Source organism: Salvelinus alpinus, chromosome 2 (assembly GCF_045679555.1).
Source record: "Salvelinus alpinus chromosome 2, SLU_Salpinus.1, whole genome shotgun sequence".
NCBI classification, from domain to species: Eukaryota; Metazoa; Chordata; class Actinopteri; order Salmoniformes; family Salmonidae; genus Salvelinus; species Salvelinus alpinus.
In genome coordinates this window covers 34,630,042-34,642,066 of record NC_092087.1, presented here as the reverse complement: position 1 = coordinate 34,642,066, position 12,025 = coordinate 34,630,042, and the positions used below count along the sequence as shown (strand labels likewise).

The following is a 12,025-nucleotide window of genomic DNA, read 5'->3' as shown; positions in this document are numbered from 1 at the left end:
TAATTTTAATACATTTGCTTTAAAAAGAAACATGTTTTTGCTTCGTTATTATAGGGTATTGTGTGTAGATTAATGAGGGAGGAAAACAATTAAATATTTTTATAATAAGTGTTAGGATTTATGTTTATGCACTATAGCCCGCTACCATATTGTTTGAAGATGAATATTGTTTTGTTACACACACACATAAACAATGCAGATGTGTGTGTGTGTATGTGTGTAAAGATTGAGCAACATAGAGTGCCTTGATGCAAAAGCTGTGGTCAATCTGGAGAGGGGAGGGGTGCATATCTCTAGGCCAACCAGGGAGGGTAGGACACTGGACAATAGCAAATAAGGGTAGAATCTGGGGTGAGACACAAGACGGATCTAATCTACCCAACGACCAGATGCGGACAGATGCGAGCACCAAGAGACTGGGACAAGTCTGAGTGCCAGCGATAGGCTGAGCAAAGTTTAAACCAGGCTCAGCCTCTACTGTGATAGGCCAACGGACGGGTTGGAACTAAAGCTGTCATAGTATAAAAACTGTTGTTTGAGCACATTCCAGAGTTCCCTGTTCTACCCTGCGCGGTGATACAGTGAACCCGTATATACGAAAATTGCATTTACCATTTATCGCTTGAGTTTAATTAAAAGTAGTATTAAAAGTATATTCGGTGACTCAGAATCACATTTTGTCCTAATACCAGATTTGAACTGACGCAAATCTCTTTCATAAGGCTGTAATGTAACAAAATGTGGAAAAAGTCAAGGGGTCTGAATACTTTCCGAATGCACTTTGCAAATGATTATACAAAAAAAGAGTAATGGAGAGCAATGTGCATACAATATGGCGAACTTAGCAAAATAAGGAACTTGTGGTAAGTGCATGGGTGCCGCTTATGCACCTCCACTAGTTAGAAAAAAAACAGACTAATCAATTGTAGACTATTTATTTACCTCTAGAGAGATCATAAGAATAAACTACTGCTATTTTTGTATTGATAGCTGGTCGAACTCCAGGGGCCTGTTGCACAAAACTAGGATAAGGGATTAAGCCAGGATATCTTGGTGATCCTGGCTCAATTGATCCGTAATCCGGTTGCACTAAAGATGGATAGGGGGCAGGAGGATATGTTATGGTATAAATTTCCATGGAGATTTATTCTGTGGAGCTAGCCTGCTCCAGACCAGGCTAAATTCCAGGATCTATTTAATCTCATCCCTAATGTCAGTCAGCAGTCACCACAAATGGAAACCAATAGTTATTTCACTGCTCACTATACATTGTTATCACATATAACTAGACCCACTGTTATTATTTAAACGTTTGTGATCATTAATTTCAATGATTTTGGATAAAAAATGATTTTTAGATGATGTTGCTATCATTAGATAATTTACAGTTTCCCATAGACTATAAGGCTATATATAAAATGATAGAATATTAGGGCCACAGAGGGGAAAAAAACACAAGTCATAATATTGTAACCAGTTGTTTTAAAGGAGGACAGTTGTTAAAATGACAGATGTGGGGCATTGTGAAATTGTACTTCAGTATGGTTTCATAAACAAAGACATGCTGATGTGCCAGAATATTAAGTATCACATTGTCATAAGTATCAAAACTGTAAAAACAATATGTAGCTTTTCTGCAGAAAGAACCAGCCTCATAAATTTATGACTTTATCCTTTTTCTTCAGTGTGGCCCTAGTACTCTGTCATATAAACAAATACACATTCCATATGAATATAAAAACACAATGTGTAACATTATGTTCCTTTATTGAATAAGGACAAAACAAAGCAGGTAAACCATCAGCTCCTTTCGAAACTGAAGTCACAGTGACTCTACAAGATGGAAAGCACAGAATCCAAGCATATTATACAAAATGATACATACACATTCAAAGGTCTGTATATAACACACCCTGCATGTCTGCACACTAAAATAAATGCAGGACAAATCCATACACATCAACTGAACAGACAAATGAATGGATGCAGTAGCCTCCCTGCAGCCTTGTATTACACACAGTATACCGCACAAACATCATAAGAGGCCAAATTCTCGCCACTGCAGGAAAAACCGGCACACCCACAAACAGGCCCAGCAGCCGCCCGATGGGGCGTCCATGGCTGGTGGCACTCTGGGGGCCCTCTCCTTCCTCAGGCAGGCCACATTGTGGAGGACAGCACAAGCCACAGTAATATCACATGCCCTAACAGGGCTGACCCTTAATTTGTGAAGGCAGTGAAAGCGTGCCTTCAGGAGGCCAAAGGTCATTTCAACTCTGGCCCTGGTCCTGGCATGGGCATGGTTGTAGGCCTGCTGTGCTTCCTGGGGGTCTGTGAAAGGTGTCAGGAGAAAAGGCTGGCAGCCATACCCCCTGTCTCCCAGCAACACACCAGAGAATTCACCTGTCAACACAAAATCTCATCATTACTACCTCATAAACACAGTGATATTCTTGACACAGCCATGATGGTTATAAATAGGGGTTGTGTGGCTTACCTTGTGATAGGCACTGATAGATTTCAGAGGCCCGAAAGATTCTGGAGTCATGGACTGAGCCAGGCCATTTTGCCACAACATTGCTGATCACACAGTCAGCATTGCAGACCATCTGAAATCATAAGATGAGGAATATTACACCAATCAATGCACATCACTGGCAATGCAGAGTGTTCGTCAATGGACAATATCAAAAAGTTATGTTCACCTGAACATTAATGCTGTGAAAGGATTTCCTATTCACAAAATCGGCCTCATGGGCACCTGAGGGGGCTTTTATCCTTATGTGTGTGCAGTCCACTGCACCAATGACATTGGGGAAACCTGTCACACAAAGTAATGAGTATCCTACTATGTGTTAACAGTTGTCCTGTAATTTGTAGATCCTCTTACCTGCAATCCTATAGAACTCCTCTTTGATGTCACAGAGTCTTCTGTGGCCAGGGAAGGAGATGAAGACATCTGCTAATGCTTTGATAGCCAGACACACACTCCTTATTGTGCGGCAAATTGTGGCCTTGTTCAGCTGTTCTGCATCCCCCACTGAGTACAGGAAGGCTCCACTAGCAAAAAAGCGCAAGGCCACACAAACCATTTGCTCCACACTCAGTGCATGGCTCCGTGCAGTGCGGTGCTTAATCCTGGGACCCAGTAGTCTGCATAGATACCTGATGCCATCTGCAGAAAACCTGTATCTTTCATATAGATGGTCATCAGGGAAGGCCAGTGGGTCCAACCGGTCCCTGAAGACCCTTTCTCGCCTGAAGGCTCTCCTCAGCACAAGTGCTTCTTCATCCACCACATCTCGCACGAATGGGCATGCCATTGTCAGAGCAGAAAGGAACACACAATTTTGGGCCTTCATATAGGCTAGTGGCCACACCTGGTGCTGGGGGGGTGGGCAAAAGAGGGCGATGCCTTATAACGATGACTTGGTTGTACTGATTGCTGGGAAAATAAAAGAAACCTTAGAAAGATGCCACCGTCCTGTGTGCTCACAATAAGAGCTCATATGTCATGGCTCACTTGACTTTACGAGAATATACCTAATTTTTATTTTGAGCTGTGTCATCTTCTTGGAGCTGGGGGAGGAAAGAAAAATAATGATTAATACATTTGTGTTACAGTTAGCATACAGTGTACATTGAAGGCATATCTCACCTCCCTCTCAATTTTTTTTATTTCAAGGTCCAGTTTCCTAATTGTCCTCTTTTTTATTTCGGACTCCAGTGCAAGATTTTCCATCTTTTTCCATCTTTTTCTTCTTGTACTGAATGTCTATGTCTGCCAGTTCTATTTGGCGCCGGAGGTGGTTGCCATACAACTTTCTGATAGCTTGTGAGCTCTGTGAACACAATACAATTAGCGCAGCTGGAATTTGGCAGGATGTGGTGTCCTTTTATTAATACGCACTATGTTGCCAGGCTGGTTTTCCCACTGTATAGCATCTGGGTCCTGTAAAAGAAATTAGATTTTTTGATTTTGATGAGGACTCCTCACCATTGTAGAGTAAATAGTACTTTCACAGTCTTAACATGATACCTCATGCCTTCTGGAATCCAGAGAGATGGTCTCCTCCTCATCATCGTCTCCATCATGTGCTGTTGCTGCTGCACTGGGGCCTTCACCCTATCACATTTAATCGGATTCATATTGAAGCTAGTAGACAAGACATGCCAGGCCTACAGTATGCCTTTGATGGAGTACTCACTGGATCAGCATCGTCTGGTGCTTGTGCTGGTGGCTCTAACAGGAACACAGTGCTGCCAGACACTGCAAGGCAATAGGTAAACCAAAGTCAGACAGTCCAAATTGATTCAATATGAATGTGGTTGTATCCCATGTAGAGATGGAAGGACATACCTTGAATGAAGCGGGTGGCATCTTGGGAGGAACCTATGCTCGTCTCTTTCCCCCCAGGGATCCCCTCTAAGACGGGCCTGCCTTTATTTAGCTCCAAGGCCATGTCCTCTGCTGGGGTAAGGTCAGCCTTTGGTGACCCACCACCCGTGCCTTGTCTGTGGGTATTCTTTTTCACTGCTAAAACAGTACAGACAATGTGTGAGCAGGCACCTTCTGGGTACAATATATGCTTGTGCTTTGTTAAATATTAGTCAGGGACCATACCATTCTGCAGAATGTTCTTGTATTTGATTTTGACCTGCTGCCATGTCCGTTTTGGCCCGTTCATGTTTAATCTACACACACACACACATTTAATGGAGTCACACTGCAAAAAATTACTTGGTATTTTTGTCTTGTTTTCAGTAAAAATATCAAAAAATTTATCATAGCTTTATACAGTGTGATGGAGTTACTTTACACAATTTCACTCATATCTGCATGGCATTTCAATTAAAAATTTAACCGTTTCATAATTACAGTACAACTGCATTTTTGGAGATGTGAATTAAATATTTGAATTGTAATTGTGATGTTTCAGCGGAGCGGTGAGTGTGTAATTGTGCACTACTTACGCATTCAGGCGGTCTGCAATACTTTGCCACGCTTTTTCTCTTTGCTTTATCACTGTGGCGGTGTTGCCTTTCTTCTTAATTATATCTTTTACCTCCTCGTATGCCTCCATGAGGATTTGTGCTTCCGACGGGGAAAAGTACGCGGCTCTAGTTGCCATGGTAAATCAGTTAATCTGTGATCTGTGGCGGGGTCTATTTGAGTGAGCCGTGAGCGCGCACCTATCCAGGATTGGTTTCACCTGGCTTAATGAATCCGTGTCTGCTCATCCTGGCTTGGTCTTTGTGCAACCAATTAAGCCTGGACGCACATGTTTTGGCTTCATTGAGCTCAGCTGAGTCATCTATCCCGGATGTCTTAATTCTACTTTTGTGCAACAGGCCCCAGGTGTCATAAAAAAAGCACCCCCCTGCTGTAAAATAATTTGCTCACCCTCCCGCCTACAAAAATAATTATTACCACCATCAATGAAAGCTGTAGCAACCCTGTTTATAAACGTGGATATCGACTTTACCACTTCAGCATGGTTTTGTAGCACATTCGACGCCACACAGGGCTACTGGGCCAGAAGATTGAGGGTGCGCCTTCCTCAATGGACGAGTTTACTTTCCCTGCCTGCCACAATAGACTACTATCATAGCTGGCTGCAGACAATGAGCAGTTGTGGAAAATCAGATATTCAACATTTGTATGCTATATTTATAATTAAATTAAATATATTCAACGAATTTTCCACCAACAGGTTTCTGTGCCAATGCACCACACACAACCAATAAGCAATGCATAACTAACTGCATACCGATTCACAACTTCGAGCGTATATCATCATGGTTTGAGTTGTCAACAACACAATCAAGTAGAGTATGTCAATCTTGACGAACAGAAAATACATTCCTCCATACTCCATATCGAAGGCCTGGTTTGACAATCCCAGAATGTCATTAAACCTTTCGGTATTTTGTAACAGATGTCTCTTTCCATTAATCGAATGGCTGTTGCGCAGTTTGGATGCTGGAATTATACTGAACAAAAATATACATTGTGACTAGTTGTGTTTATGCCACACGTAAAAGGTAATACATAGAAAATGTGAAATGACAAGTATTCAGGCTATATTGAAGCGTTAAATTCGCATAATAACACACGCATGATAACATATGCACCATACACATGTAAACATAGATTTTGTGCTGTAGATATGTGGTAGTGGAGTAGGGGCCTGAGGGCACACACTTAGTGTTTTTGTGAAATCGGTTATGAATGTATTGTAAAACTGCCTTAATTTTGCCGGACCCCAGGAAGAGTAGCTGATGCCTTGGCAGCAGCTAATGGGGATCCATAATAAATACAAATACAAATGTAATTGCTAAAATATACTTAAATATCAAAAGTAAAAGTATAAATAATTTGAAATTCCTTATATTAAGCAGATGACCACATATTCGAGTTTTTTTATTTACAGATAGCCAGGGGCAAACTCCAACACTCAAATATAATTTACAAATTAAGCATGTGTTTAGTGAGTCTGCCAGATCAGATGCAGTAGGGATGACCAGGGATGTTCTGTGAATTAGACCATTTTACTGTCCTACTAAGCATTCAAAATGTAACGAGTACTTTTGGGTGTATAGAGTAAAAAGTACATAATTGTCTTTACGAATGTAGTGAAGTAAAAGTAAAAGTAGTCAAAATTATGAATAGTAAAGTAAGTACAGATACCCCAAAAAACTCCTTAAGTAGCGCTTTAAAGTATATTTTTACTTAAGTACTTTACACCACTGCTACTACATCATACTAACATTTTCCCTATACCCATCATGAGGTAGCTACAACCTAGCCTATGAATGATAGTTTACAACGTGACAGACAGTGCCACATTCAATACCTCCTTGCACACTCTTGCCTGCATCTAGCTGATCTAGGGCATAATCATTAGTCCAACAGTTGCAAACGAGAGTTTCTATTGGACAAATTCAGGTCTGTTTATCCCCGCTTCGTTCCGTTTGCTTCTGTTTAAGATTTTCTTTCAACAGAATTTGCGGAATGAATACACCCCTGATCACATGCAAACAGTTCACTTTCATAGCAGCCACGTTGTGTTCCTTCTTGCATCTATGCGCTCTCCTCCTCTCACCTTTTCCCATTTGGGGGCAGCAGGTAGCCTAGTGGTTAGAGCGTTGGGCCAGAAACCGAAAGTTTGCTAGATCGAATCCCAGCGCTGACAAGGTAAAGATCTGTCGTTCTGCCCCTGAACAAGGCAGTTAACCCACTGTTCCTAGGCCGTCATTGTGGATAAGAAGTTGTTCTTAACTGACTTGCCTAGTTAAATAAAGGTTAAATAAAATAAAAATCGCTTGTGGACTTCAATGCACAACACATCGCCTGTATGTGTCCAGGTGAAAAAACCTTTCCAAGCCAAACCATATCATAACCGCTACACACAACCTACATCGTTGTCACCGTATTAGCTAAAGTAACATCATAGTCAACATAGCTAATTCAACTACCAAGTTAGTAAACCTGCTACAATCATGCAGTAACATTACAGTGTAAGCAGTTTAGCACTTACACTGGCAGGCCCCGGTGGCAATAAATTAGTAAAACCAATAGCTTACCTTGACTTGGAAGAATCATGTGTTGTGTTGGATAGTCATAGCCAGCTAGCTAACATAGCATTGCTCTGTTTGAACAGGGAGTTTGAGTAGGCTAATCTAGCTAGCTGCATTTGCTAGCTAAGTAAGTGAAACTGAAAGTGGAAAAAAATGACTAAATCTCTCTCTCTTGCTAGCTAGCTGTAGCTTATGCTTTCAGATCTAGATTCATTCTCTGATCCTTTGATTGGGTGGACAATATGTCAGTTCATGCTGCAAGAGCTCTGATAGGTTGGAGGACGTCCTCTGGAAGTTGTCATAATTACTGTGTAAGTTTATAGAAAGCGGTGAGAACCATGAGCTTCCTAGATTTTTTATTGAAGTCAATGTACCCAGAGGAGGACGGAAGCTAGCCGTCTTCCGGCTACACCATTGTGCTACCCCACAGAGTGCTTTTGAGGCTACTGTAGACCTTCATTGCAAAACAGTGTGTTTTAATAAATTATTTGGTGACGTGAATATATTAAGTAAAGTTTTATCTAAAAAGGATAACTTTTAAAATGTTTAAAAATGTTTTTGTTGATGAAGAAATTCACTGAGGAGGAGGGTCCACCCCTTCCTCTTCTGAGGAACCTCCACTGGCATAGGCCTGTGTGGCCACACCACACATAGAACAATGAGACAGATATTTTACCGGATGTATAAAAGTGAAGCAAACGCTTGGCGTTTACACTCACTACCAATTATGGTAGTGAGAGGAAGCCCTGTGGTCGGCAGTGGGAGAATAGATTTTTGCCGACATCCTGCAACTTTTCTCATTGATTAAACATTTGATCTCAATACAGTTTTCTGTTCCTAAAACTATAATATGTTATGAACAGAGTGGACAAAGTTTTGTAGAACTTTGCCAAAGTGTTCAAAAATCGTGTTATTTCAAAGGGGTGCAAAGACAAATTGAGTTACTGCACACGCTTACTTCCCTAATGGAAATACACAAATGTTTGCTAGAACACACCAATAGAATCTCGCTAGGTTGTGCTTGGCTCTGCCCACCTCCTTGCTTGTTCTGTCCAATATGACTCATTTGTCCCGATTAGAAACGACAGACGGTGGTTTATCTTTGGTTAGTTATAAAAAATCTTTGGCCACACTATAGGACGACTTCGGAGAATGATGATCGGCAACAGTATCAGAAGTAAAAATACAGCCAGACCAGTGGCGGTTCTAGACCATTTCAACTGGGGGGGCCAACCTGGGGCCAGTTGTACTATTAGAGGGGCCAGTTACATTAGACGTTATTGTTGTCATATCGTTTTCTTCACTGCATTGCAGGCATTAGCAGGCAAAAGACCATGTTCCTCATTGCCACTGTCTAATAACGGATGTAAAAAAAGAACGATAGCAAAAATTAGTTATGTAAAAATTATTTCATACTCCACATTTAGGGGGGCCACAAGGGGGTCCAAAATTGTTGTCACAGGGGCACTGTGCATAAGGGAAGTACCAAAACACCTTGATAGACGGCATACAAGCAGATGAGTAAATTTGACTATACTGTATACTGTATAAGACATGATATAGTAAAACCTGTAAAATGGCGATTGTAAATCAGGGGAAAAAACAAGCAAAGTATGAAATGTGTTCTACCCTCTTGTGGCTTTGAGTGTGTAGTGAATCTTGTCAAGGAGTGTCCCCTTTCTCATTTGAAACAGAAGATAGACACTAAAAGTGGTAACATCATCAAAAGCAACTGCTCCACTCCTGAGTTTAACATACACCTTCTCCCCAACCTCTAGCTTCAGGGAGACTGAATTGGGAAGTTAGTGTAGTATCATCAGATGTGTTATGGAAAGCAGATAGGACCTTCTGGGAATTCTTGCAAATGCTTAAAATCATGTGCTGTGTTCCACGACCAAATCCAGTAATTGCAAAGTGGAAACCCATTTAACCTTTTCAGTGAACACACCTACAGTAACTTCAGAAAGTATTCATACACGTTGACTTATTCCACAACGTGTTGTGTTACAGCCTGAATTCAAAATTGATTACATGGATTTTACACACTGTACCCCATAATGACAAAGTGAAAACATTTTTGTAGAAATCTTTGCAAATGTATTGAAAATGACATACAGGAATATCCTATTTACATAATTATTCACACCCCTGAGTAAATACTTTGTGGAAGCACCTTTGGCTGCGATTACAATTGAGTCATCTTGGGTATGTCTTTGCACATCTGGATTTGGGGATTTTCTCCCATTCCCTTTCTCAAGCTCTGTTAAGTTCGGGATGGGGAGTGGCGGTGAAGAGCAATCTTTAAGTCTTTCCACAGATTCAATCTGGGCGTTGGCTGGGCCACTCAAGGACTTTCACATTCTTGTTCTTAAGCCATTTCAGCATTGCTTTGGCTGTATGCTTGAGGTCATTGTCCTGTTGGAGCATTGTTTTTCATCCCAGTCTAAAGTTGTTTGCAGGTTCTCATCAAGAATTTGCCTGTATTTGGCTCAATTAATATTTCCTCTCTATCCTTACCAGTCTCCCAGTCCCTGCCTCTGAAAAGCATCCCCATAGCATTATGCTGCCACCACCATGCTTCACAGTAGGGGTGGTGTTAGACGGGTGATGAGCTGTGCCTGGTTTTCTCCAGACATAGTGATTTGTATTCAGGCCAAAGAGTTTTTGTCTTATCAGACCACAAAATCTTTTGCCTAATGACCTCAGTCTTTCACAAGCCTTTTTTCAAACTCCAGGTGTGCTGTCATGTGCCTTTTTCTCACGAGTGGCTTCGTCTGGCCACTCTCCCATAAAGCCCAGATTGGTGAAGTGCTGTAGAAACTGTTCTCCCATCTCAGTCAAGGAACTCTGTTCTGTCAGAGTGGTCATTGGGTTCTTGGTCACCTCTCTGATCAAGGTCCATCTTGGTCAGAAGGCCCTATGGTGCTACATAGTGCAGCAAAGAACACCACTGCTGACCTCTCTGTGGACTCAGGGCAAGGACCCTTACCAAAAAGTACTGTACTGATGGCAGCACTTCTTTTTACGAAATAGCAAGAAATGTTAGTTACTTCCATCTGGCAGACAAAAAAACGTAATAGTTATCCAAATCTAGCTTTGTGCATTACAGTACCTGGCATTTCTTTCTCCAGTCCAGCTACCAAGCCCCCACTCACTTTCAGCCTGGCCTCCATGGCTATAATGACAGAAATAATTGAAGGATATTTATAAAATAAAACAAACCAATGACAACAGTAGTTGACTTTATATATATCTGACTGTACCTTCATTAATCAGTATATGCTGAGTTTGTCCACCACACCCTCTGTGGCGCTCAAATTGACATCTGTGTCTCTCAGCACTATGCGTTGCTCCACTACCATGTCTCTGACAGCCAGGAGTTCAGTCCAGATGTTGGGGGTGCAGCTGTTAATTTCATCCATTGGAGCTTCAAGGACATGACTAAGGGGGAGGAAGAGTGGAAGAAAGAGAGCAAGAGCAATGACCTACTTTGTGTTGTTCATGTTTCTGATCCTGTCTCTTCTTGTTGTGTGAGGTGCTCTTATGCCTCTGCTCTGCTCCTCACTTCTGATTAATGAATAACTGGGAACGGGAAAGGAAAGGGGGTAACCTAGTCAGTTGTACAACTGAATGCCTTCAACTGAAATGTGTCGTCTGCATTTAACCCAACCACCCTGAATCAGAGAGGTGTGGGGGCTGCCTTAATTGACATCCACATCTTTGGCACCCAGGGAACAGTTACCTGCCTTGCTCAGGGGCAGAAGGATAGATTTTTTCCTTGTCAGCCCGGGTGATCCAGCAACCTTTCGGTTACTGACCCATCGCTCTAACCACTAGGCTACCTGCAATGGTGATGTGAAAAATCTACGGAACCTAAGTGTATCTAGATTGGGCGATATCGATAACCCACAATTTGATTTCCTTCTTTGTTCAACAGCTTTATGGTGGTTATCATATCCACAATCCATTATATTTCATAAAATATTGCTCGTATAGAGCAGTCAGTGACTGTGATTAACAAAGCTCAGGCCGCCACAATTGAAGTGTGGGATGGATCTTAACAAAACATTTATTCACCTACTTGTTGAGGGTGGAGGACATTTTCTTCTATAGTAATATACCATGATGAAATTGCATTGTTAACTCCTACTTCCTCCCTGTACGATCATTATTATGTGTATGTGTAACTAAGACATAAACTCTTGACAGTTTGCAAATAGTTCTATAGTTCTTAAAACAGAGAACTAATAATAGTCTCTTTGTGATGGATGGAATCATATTTGATGCCCATATTTCTTATATATGTATTTATTTCTCTGTGGTAAGGGGTTGTGGAGTCTGTAGGGATTTAGAGGGTTGTCAGGAGCTCTCCTCAGACTTCCTGAATTGAAGGGTTGTGGAAAAGGGGGATGTAAATCAAATCAAACCTTATTTGTCACATGCG

The 12,025-nt window shown here is 41.5% G+C and overlaps 1 protein-coding gene across 2 annotated transcripts; it reads right to left on the bottom strand.

Moving 5' to 3' along the window:
- Positions 1 to 2,118: 2,118 nt before the first annotated feature.
- Positions 2,119 to 5,312, bottom strand: LOC139559444 (myb/SANT-like DNA-binding domain-containing protein 4). Of its 2 annotated transcripts, XM_071375489.1 has the most exons (9): positions 4,975 to 5,312; positions 4,625 to 4,695; positions 4,361 to 4,537; positions 4,209 to 4,270; positions 4,040 to 4,126; positions 3,911 to 3,952; positions 2,891 to 3,842; positions 2,498 to 2,609; positions 2,119 to 2,403 (listed from the first exon to the last, which is right to left on the bottom strand). In XM_071375489.1, exons 1-7 carry the CDS (start codon positions 5,130 to 5,132, stop codon positions 3,696 to 3,698), a joined length of 744 nt encoding a protein of 247 aa, XP_071231590.1. In that variant the 5' UTR covers positions 5,133 to 5,312; the 3' UTR covers positions 2,119 to 2,403; positions 2,498 to 2,609; positions 2,891 to 3,695. The 2 variants fall into 2 exon arrangements, with proteins under 2 accessions (XP_071231590.1, XP_071231598.1); XM_071375497.1 differs by lacking the exons at positions 2,119 to 2,403; positions 2,498 to 2,609 and having other exon boundaries at positions 3,744 to 3,952; positions 4,975 to 5,309.
- Between the last annotated feature and the right edge of the window lie 6,713 nt (positions 5,313 to 12,025).

Bases quoted from the DNA above. Each gene is read 5' to 3' on its own strand.
- LOC139559444 (XM_071375489.1), bottom strand. From the start codon at position 5,132: ATGGCAACTAGAGCCGCGTACTTTTCCCCGTCGGAAGCACAAATCCTC. The intron at 4,271-4,360 runs GTATGTCCTTCC...ATTGCCTTGCAG, and splicing joins TGCCACCCGCTTCATTCAAG to TGTCTGGCAGCACTGTGTTC. The intron at 4,127-4,208 runs GTGAGTACTCCA...TAAATGTGATAG, and splicing joins CACCAGACGATGCTGATCCA to GGTGAAGGCCCCAGTGCAGC.